Below are 9268 nucleotides of genomic sequence, written 5' to 3'. Positions count from 1 at the left end.
CATAACCTGTGTAACACCAATGATCGGTCAAAATTTGGTCCTTTGGTAGGTATAAATGTTAACACAACATCAAACACTAGGTTTCACGCTTTGGTGTCTCATTAGTGTGGACTATTTGTTTACTGGAGACGCACGTGTTACTTCATTAATCTTCAAGCTCCACAACTCTGATCTACCCTCCGTAAACACTGTCTGAGTATATGTGTGTGCTGGTGGTTAGACACAGCGTCCGTATATGCATTATAATCGGGGTCTCGTTTTAGAAAAGACGCCTGTATTAGACCGATCAACCGTAAATACTCGGTGCTGTCACTAGCTCCGTGAGGTGCCTGTTGTAGTAGCAGGCAGCGCGCTGAACTTGCTTGCAATCGGTGAAGGACGAGCCGTGCGAATCAGGCAACTCAACCTGCCGGCGGTGGTAGATGAACTTAACATGATTGATGAGCTAGCTAGGCAGGACAGTTAGTAAGTACATGAATGCACTTATGAACTAATGACGCGTAGTACTTGGTTCTAGGACCAGCGGTTGGTACATTCGCAAGATTCTCTGCAAATTAACTAACCAGTGAATGAATGCAGAGTGGCCAACTGAACAAGCTAGCAAATCACTTTTACAAAATTGCGTAATTAAAAATGTGTTACGTACCATATTTTTGAAATATTTGTGTAATCAAAAAGGCATTCTTGTCTATATTCAAATGTTACTCAAATTTAAAAAGCATCCATGCTCTTACAAATTGCTCATGTCAATTTAAAAACTATTCACGTATTTCAAAAAAGAGTGTTCACATATATTCAGAATCTGTTCGCGTCTTTAAAAAAATATATCAGTGTAACTAAAATAGTGTTGATCTTTTTTTTTTGATTGGTAAAATAGTGTTCTTGTTTCGGGGGAGGTAGTTTGTGTTTTTAATGCATACCTTCAAAAAGATTTTTTGCGTACTTGTCAGGATATATTTATATTTAAAGATATAACATGGTAAAACGGGAAAATGGGGAAACAGAAATAAACAAAAACAAAATGGAAAAGAGACAACCCAGAAAACAAAAAATAGTAGGAAAAGTAGAAGTAGAAGCAAAAAACGAAACAAAAATCGGAAAACTGCCGAAACCACCCTGCTATTCGGCTTGGTCCACTTAGAGCATCCATTGCGTGTACAACATTTGGGTCATTCTATTACTATGCGTGTGGGCTCCCGCTTCTTCTCCCATGTCACCCTTGTGTGCGTGTCTGTGACTACTTGAGGATGACATGGTGGATCCCGGTCCAGTCTCGACGAGCAGATAAAGATTTTTCCACCCCTAAAAAAAAGATAAACATTTTTCTAGCTAACATGTAGTGAAATAAACAAATGGGTATATTTTTCCAGTATAGAGCATTTTACAGGTATATATAGCGACTAATACTCGATCCCCCACGCCCACATGGAGTACATATATATGTATATGTAGAATTAAACTACACTAAAACGAACCATTGAAAAATCCATCGACCAATTGATGGATCAAACTTGTTTCTCGGCTCGGATGCAGGCGCCGGGCACGGTCCACTTGGCCCGGTGCCTCTCCCACGGCGGCATCCTGGTATAGTTCCTCCAATCACCCAGCACGCCCTTCAAATCCCTAATCTTATTCCCAATCCCCACGCAGCAATTCGCGTGCATGGTGACAATCTTCCCCAAATCCTTGCCGTAGCTGCAGAACCCGCCAACGTAGGCCGGGTTGAGGTACTGCACCCGGAGCCCGAGCTCCGCCACCATCTGCTTCTTCATCATGTTGAACACCGGCTGCTCGTTGGCGCCCGGGTATTTGCCCCTACCACCGTGCCACAGCTTCGTCATGGCGATGGTCCGCGCGTTGGGCTTCACGTGGAAGAACCCCGTGTTGGGGAAGTTGCCCAGGTTGTCGGGGTCGCCGAAGTACACGTCGCTGGACACCGTCATGTCGGCGTACGCCGTCACGTGCTTGAACGGGTCGCGCAGCCACACGATGTCGACGTCGGTGAAGAGGAAGCCGTAGCCGAGCTCCAGGATGCGGCGCTGCAGCTTCAGCTTGCTCCACACCAGCTCCAGGTAGTCCTTGGAGAGGAAGTACTTGTGCGCGGCGAAGTCGATGTTGAGGCCCGGGATGGTGTAGTGGTAGCAGTGCTGGTGCACGGCGAGGCACCGTGCATGGGCGCCGGGATCCATGGCCACGACCAGCACGTGTGGGAGGAGCCGCGCCGTGCCGTCGCCGATGCGGAAGCTCTCCAGGAACAGGTCCAGTAAGGAGCCTGGTGCCGCCCAGGCCTGGTTCACGCACGTGATGATCACCGTCCGGTCGTCCGTTGCCGCGCGTGCCACCGCCGCCGCCAGCCCCCGGAACTCCGCATCCTCCTTCGCTCCCTGACATGGCATGCATATATGATCCATCAGCATATTTTGAGCAGGATTACTATTTTTAGGCACCTGCTTTTGGTCAAATTTGCCGCTATTAATTCTACAAGGAATTAAGAAGATCTGTAACTGACAACAGCATTTACGGACTCGTGACAAGATATATCAACAGAGAATCTTGGTTGTTTAATTCAGTGGCCATTCGTGGCAACGCGTGAGTGGTTGGTCAATTATACTGGTAACTGCTACTGCAAGAAAGTAGCATTGCCGTTGAACCATATCTCCCTGAATTTGCTCATGGGCAAAAAGCAGATTTACTTGTACGAAACTCGATCGCAAACTGACCTTTTCTTCATGCCGACGCGTGCTGGGAAGATGACTTGTGGTGGTAGAATTGGGCTTTGTGATTGTTGTGGCGTTCGCCCGACGGCGATGATCGTCGTCTCGGGCAGCACTGCCGGCGACCGGTGGCGCCTGATGATGAACAACGGGACGCGCTGTTGTTGTGGCGTTGCGGCGGTGGTGCTGGTCGTCGGATGATAATCTCAAGCCGGAGAAGTGGGCCGGCGTCCTGGCGCGGCTGAGCCCCGCGGCCGGCGCCCGGTACTGGACGAGCATGACGACGGTGAGCGCGGCGGCGGCGCCGAGGACGAAGGACGCCACCTGCCGCGCCGTGGCCTCCGCGACGACCACCTTCCCCATATCGATCGCCAGCTAGCTAACTGATCGAGTATGTACTCAGCCCATGTATGTGTATGAGTGATGAGTGATGAACGAGTATATGATATTGTGATGCGATTAGCTAGCACGGAGGGAGGGGCTAAATGGAGTGTGTGAGTTGCTGCGGGCACTTAAATAGGCGGCTCCGGCCATCCCGCCGGTCCCTTGGTATTGCGAAACCGACGGCGACGAGCGCGGTAGCCGCTAGCTAGCACCGTAAAATCGGCTAGAGTCGTTGCCTCTGCTGGGCTGCTCAGCAAGATTTCTTCTACTGTATTTAATCACTACTACTACTAGTAACATAACATGCACCTTGATTTGGCACTATATATATCGGACGGCAATAATTAAATTTTAAGAAACTAGAGCTTATCCATATGTAACGGTTAGTATTAGAAATGAGGAAAAATACAGTAGCAATGGGATCATCGTAATGTACAGTATGCCTGACATATATCAGAGTTCATCAGGTTGTCTTTTTGTGTGTACTAGACTCGTGGCATCGACGGATGGTGCACGAGAGTCTGTGCCGGCCGGACCGGGGGAGCGGGCGCACGCACATGGTGACATGCGTGCGTGGGTGACGGATCGACGATTGACCTCTCGGCATCGACCGAGGCGAGCGAGAGCGAGACTAATGCGATGGAGTGCAGTGCAATTAGGGAGGCCAACTTTTTGAGCCAACTTTTGGTTGCTACCGTGCGTGAAGGCGACGTATGTTATGTTGTATCTTAATCGGCTAGGCACGGCACGGCACGGGATCGGGCGCCAGGTGTGCGCCCGGATTAGCTGTGAGGTCTCCGTTGCGGGCACTGTTCTATCCTCTACCTCCCCACCCGTCTGCCCTGCCCTGGCCTCCGCTCAAGTTCGCTGCTCCATTAATACACCCCACACGTATTGACATTGACGCATACGTCTCGAACAATTCCTTCTCCGTGATTAACCCGGCTGGCACGCTAATTTCGTTGACACAAACATTTCCACATCGTACGCATTCCCTCCATTCAGGCCACTTCATATTTTTATATCTAACTTTGACCAATAATTTTACCAACAAAAAGTGAGTTATATGTCACAAAAAGTATGTCGTTAGATGCACATTTCAAAGAACTTGCAATGATATTTTTTTATGACATATAGTCCATATTTTGTTGACCAAAATTAAAAGTCAAAGTTTGACACGAGAAACGAAATGGCCTTGCATAAGGGAATGATATTTTGTTGCAGGCGCTGTTCTATCTTCTATCTCCCCACCCGTCTGCCCTGCCTTGCCCTCCGCTCTAGCGACTCCATTAACACAGCACACACATATTGACGCATTCGTCTCGATCAATTTCCTTGCGATTAACCCGGCTAGCACACTAATTTCGTTGACAGAAACATTTCCACATAGATCCTACATATGTACTCCCTCCGTCCAATAGTGTAAAAAACGCTCTTATATTATGGGATGGAGGGAGTGTCATGTATGTTTTCCACCGTGCATTAACCTTTTTGAGATTTATGTTGGATGTTACTACTATACATACATGTGTGATTCTTCTTCAAAGAATATATGTGTGTGGGTAATGGAGGTAATAAGTATGTATGGACTTTGAATTGTAAAATGTTATTTTTGCTGGACTGAAGGAGCTCCTAATTTCATTGGTTGTGAATTGTCGTCGTGTGGTAAAGCGGCGAGTCAGACGTAAGCACACTTTCTTGTACAAAAGGAGCACCACCAAACCAAAGCGATCGACTAGCTTGTGACACAAGGCCCGGCGTTGAGGTCGGCCGAGGCAGCCAGCCAGCCAGTGTGGGACTGGGATATATGCCCAGACCAAGGCCATTATCAAGGAACGGGACCGAAAGCTAGTGCCTTGATGTTCTTATTTCTTTGTTGAAGCTGACATATAGTGTACATACCCTACGTACAGACATACATACATGCCCGCGCAACGCATGGTGGAAAAGAACCATGTCGGCAGGGCACACTCAAGTTGCAACATCAAAAAAAACTCCCTGCAAAGCGACACGCCCAGCTAGGCACGCTGGATTAAGCAACCCTGATGGAGGATCAAGAACGAGCGCCACGTACATATGTACCGACTGCTGCTGCATCATGTGCAGCATATACATCAAACTAATCTTTTTTCTCTGTAGGTAACTACACGGACTTTGCGTATATATATATTCTCGGCCTTTTTCCGCGGTGCGTTAGACTTGTCAGCTGTCTGTGATGCGTTGTGCCGATGGCGACGCGCGCTGTGCGTTGGTGGCCACGTCCCAGCGACGGACGGACGGACGGACGGACGGGGGCTTCAGAGCTCAGTCGGTCCACATACAGATAGAAGCTTCCTATCCTACCTGTGCTAACTGACCGAGGGCCGGCATATCATCTTGAGATTTTTACGAATTCATGTAGGCGCCTCGTAGTCGACGGGAACGTCTTCTCTCACTGAACGCGCATCGTCGGAAATCCTGAAATAAATCCAGGATAAATGCGAGCACCAGGATTTAAACCCTGATGGACTGGGGATACCACTGTCCACCTAACCATCCAACCACAGGTTGGTTCGCTTTCGTAAGTTATAGTTGATGCTCGTATATAAACCTACCTTTTGTTAACTGATGAATCATGCATATGCATGCTGCTTTGATATCTCTTTCCTTTGTAGTGAGAGGACGTGAATGGTTTTGCTAGAGCATCTATATAGCAGGATGCCGCGCTGCCCCGACCTCTCGGCTCCTCGGATGTCTAGGTACGCCGCCCTCCACCGCGGGTTCAATCTGCTCCGGGAGGGGTATCTGGGCTCCGGCTGGTCCTCGTGCATGGCGCGGACGAGCACGCCCGAATCTGAGGCACGGGCAGCCCGTCGCGAGCAGCAGCAGGTGTGGGAGAGGCCGGCAACAGGGGAGGCGTTGGCAACATGTCGGGCATGCGTGAACACGCCGATGGACGATCCCGAGGCTGCACTCCTCGCGTCGATCCTCCGCCGCTCCCTCGTGACGGCGGAGATGGATGCGCAGCTGCTCCGCCGCTAAAATGCCAAGGCACTTCGGCTGACCATCGAGTTGTTGGAGCATGAGGCATCCAAGGGGACAACGGCCAAGGCGGAGGCGGCCCAACATGGAGGGAGTATGAACGCCTGCTCCAGAGACTGTGGGGCCAAAGGTGCTCCGACGACTCCGACCTGACGGGCAGCTCTAGCTCTGACGACGATGCACCGCCGCACGACGACAAGTACTCGGAGGTGCAGAGCAGCACGGGCGATCGCAAGGGGAAGGGGACGGCGAGTAAATGGTGATTTCGTTCGTCCTCATCTGTTTATCTATGTTTTAATTTTGTTTTCAATCGTTTGTAGTATGAATTTGCACTGTCTGTCGATGAACTTTGATACTTTTGTCCGGCGAAGAACTACCCCCACCCCCACGCTGAAATGACGGATGATGCATACGCACGCCGCAACAGTGATGACAAGATATTGTTATGCTGAGGATCACGGGACCATGCAGCTCGTAACGACTAATCCACGGTTGGGTGTATGTGTTGGCATTTTCCGCGACATATTCCCACCGTCGGCCAATCAAACAAAGCTGTCAAGCGATGCCCCATGCCTTGTGCCGATTTGACCCGCGTCTTGGCTTAATTTGCGTGTGGAAGATTGGCATGCAGCGTGGGGTGGGGGTAGTCCTTAGCTCGTAACTGAATGCGTCACAGTGCTTTGGCTACGTTCATGATTGATCGGTCCCTCTGTTTCTGGTCTGCAGGGACTCCAGCATGGGAACTAATGTAGTGCTGGGCTACTAGCCTAGCAGCTGCCCTGGAAGTAACAGTGTGTGTACCTCATTCGCTGGCTACCTCATATTAGCTCTGAAGTGGCGATTTGGTGCTCGGGCTCACATGAGCCCGAAATCTGCGCCACTCGTAGTCTTGGGATCGGAAAAAATCGGTCTGTTTTTTTGCGGGGGATTTAGATAGCTTTATTGAATAAAAGCATTCGCTGGACAGTCAGCCAAGAGGCTGCTGATCAGGAAGCTGGGAGTGGAGTCTAGCCAGCTCTCGGTCATGTGGTGTCAGGGTGCGACCAGCGTTAAACATATATACGGAGGAGATACGAGCGTGATTCCTAGCTTGCAGTGGGCCCGTTTCGTAGGGCGCGGGGATTGCCGTGACGGGGAGGCCCTGAGCCACGGCTCGATGCGTGAACGATGTGCTGGGCCACGGAACAGGTTTGAGGCCCTGTGGTGTCAGAGATGTTTTCCCCTTGCAGGTTTGTAGAGGGCGGCGGCTGGTTCCGGCAACTTCTGGATGGAGACGAATGGGCCGGAGTTCCTCCTGGATCTGTTTGACCGGTGAGCTCTCATTGCAAAACCTACTCCTCCCCGAGCTGCCGTTTTCCATGTCGTGGCCTGAAAGTTTCTGACGCTATTTTCGTCTCCCCCCCGACGTTTCTATTCCTATGGAGCGGAGCAGGTTTTCCTTGAGAGAGGAGTACGCCGACAACCTCGAGCATCCAGATCCGGTACCTCTTGATCTGCTAGGTGTCGGCCCGGGAGCGCCGGAGGAACCGAACTGCGGGTTAGGGTGTGCGCAGGATGTTGGTGGCGGCAGCCCAGCAAGGGACGGAGGAGAGCACCGTCGACGCAGTCAGCGTAGTCCACGGGGAAGGTCAACCCTGAGGCGCCTAGATGGGCAAAGAGGTGAAGCTGGAAACATTCTATACTAGATGTGATTCACAATTAGATTATGGTAACTTGAATTTCATAGGTGCTGTAAACGCCTGTGTACATTTTTGCGGGCATAGACTAGAGTGGTTATTACAATGTAGGTTAGTGCCTGAAAATTGAGTCTGTTCGCTTCGTCTGTAGGCTCGGGCTGGGAATCGCACCTCCGGACAGGACTCTGTGCGTGTCTTGAATGATCGCACTGGAAGAGTCTATCAGGAAATTTGCGGAAGAGCCGTCGAAGAGTGTGCTTAATCCGGAGGGAATCAGCTTGGACACGCTGGGAGAGGCATGCGACTTCTACAATTTGTATTCATGTGAGGTTGGTTTTGGAGTACGATACAACAAAAGCAGAGTGAAGCCGAACGGACAAAATCAATGTAGGAGATCGTGTGTGCGGCTGCTCGGTGAGTTACATCTGCACCAGCTCAGTTACATCTGAGTATGAGGCATAAAGCACGTGCAAGGAACACATCAGTTGAGCAAATGACTATCCATAACGATGGCCATACAGGTAATTCATCATGTATTGTAACATGAACCCCTGCGGCGTGGGTATGATGGTGTGAACCATAGATTTGAAGTTTGTGTGATCGGGCCTATAAAGACTTGGTTTTATGGCATGTAGTTGGGTCATCACTTGTTCGATTTGAGCATGTTCGTGTCTGTTTTACTGCTAGAGCGTCGCAGACCAGGGTAGTTTGGTTGTTAAGACTGCCTAGTCATCGCATAATTCTAAAATTGGAATATGCATGTCAGCAGTTTGGAGGTGTGTTATTGGCATGGTTCGAAACGTTTCATTTTTGAAGCTGTGTCAGCACATATGAATGGATGAACGAGCAGTGCTTGACAAGAGACAGAATAACTGAATGGTGAATTGGTGATCCGCAATTCAGGATATTCTGCAAACTGATAGAAGAAAGGTGATAACCTAGTTGATGGAATTCCATGCAGGTAAACATAATTGATCACAGGTAATTCCTTCATACAGGGGGCATGCCAAATAGTGACGCTGAAGGTTGGGTACAAGATTGATAAGAATAAATCGCAGACAAAGTTTGTTCAATGACATATATACATTTGGGGCAGATTGCGCGGGGTGAAGGCTGGGCGCGGTGGTGTCTAAAGTATTACTCCCTCCGTCCCAGTAGTGTTAAAAACGCTCTTATATTATGGGACGGAGGGAGTAGTATTTTGAAGGGATTATAAGGCTGTTACTTTTTTTGACGAGATATAAGGCTCCGAAACATTACCGGGCCGTGCGATGGATCCTGGTCCGGCCAACACCCGTCACCGCGTGCAGCCTTTAATGAACGTTGGCCCACATTCTTTTTTACCTCTGTACGAAGCAAGATACGGGAGAGAATACATCTCGTGACACAGATCCAGTTGCATGTGGACAATGCTGATTTCGAATTTTCCATCTACCACCGATTTTGTTGCCTGATCTGTGGTACGGTTCCTTC

General features: G+C 49.7%; 1 protein-coding gene and 1 long non-coding RNA gene across 2 annotated transcripts; one reads left to right on the top strand and one right to left on the bottom strand.

Moving 5' to 3' along the window:
* Window positions 1–1340: 1340 nt before the first annotated feature.
* Window positions 1341–3201, bottom strand: LOC109784355 (uncharacterized protein At4g15970). Its single transcript, XM_020342945.4, has 2 exons — window positions 2721–3201; window positions 1341–2384 (listed from the first exon to the last, which is right to left on the bottom strand). The coding sequence occupies exons 1-2, from the start codon at window positions 3075–3077 to the stop codon at window positions 1506–1508; spliced, it is 1236 nt and encodes a 411-aa protein (XP_020198534.1). The 5' UTR covers window positions 3078–3201; the 3' UTR covers window positions 1341–1505.
* Window positions 3202–6396: 3195 nt separating this feature from the next.
* On the top strand, window positions 6397–8481 carry LOC120964193 (uncharacterized). The gene is made up of 3 exons (XR_005755835.3): window positions 6397–7430; window positions 7552–7778; window positions 7947–8481. It is a non-coding gene; the product is annotated as an uncharacterized lncRNA (long non-coding RNA).
* The last annotated feature ends 787 nt before the right edge of the window (window positions 8482–9268 follow it).

Source organism: Aegilops tauschii, chromosome 5, assembly GCF_002575655.3.
Source record: "Aegilops tauschii subsp. strangulata cultivar AL8/78 chromosome 5, Aet v6.0, whole genome shotgun sequence".
Taxonomy (NCBI): Eukaryota; Viridiplantae; Streptophyta; class Magnoliopsida; order Poales; family Poaceae; genus Aegilops; species Aegilops tauschii.
The sequence above is the reverse complement of the archived record's forward strand: the minus strand, read 5'-3'. Positions and strand labels throughout refer to the sequence as shown.

Coding starts and splice junctions, on each gene's coding strand:
- LOC109784355 (XM_020342945.4), bottom strand. CDS start 3,077: ATGGGGAAGGTGGTCGTCGCGGAGGCCACGGCGCGGCAGGTGGCGTCC. Junction 2,385..2,720: donor CGCGTCGGCATGAAGAAAAG/GTCAGTTTGCGA, acceptor ATGCCATGTCAG/GGAGCGAAGGAGGATGCGGA.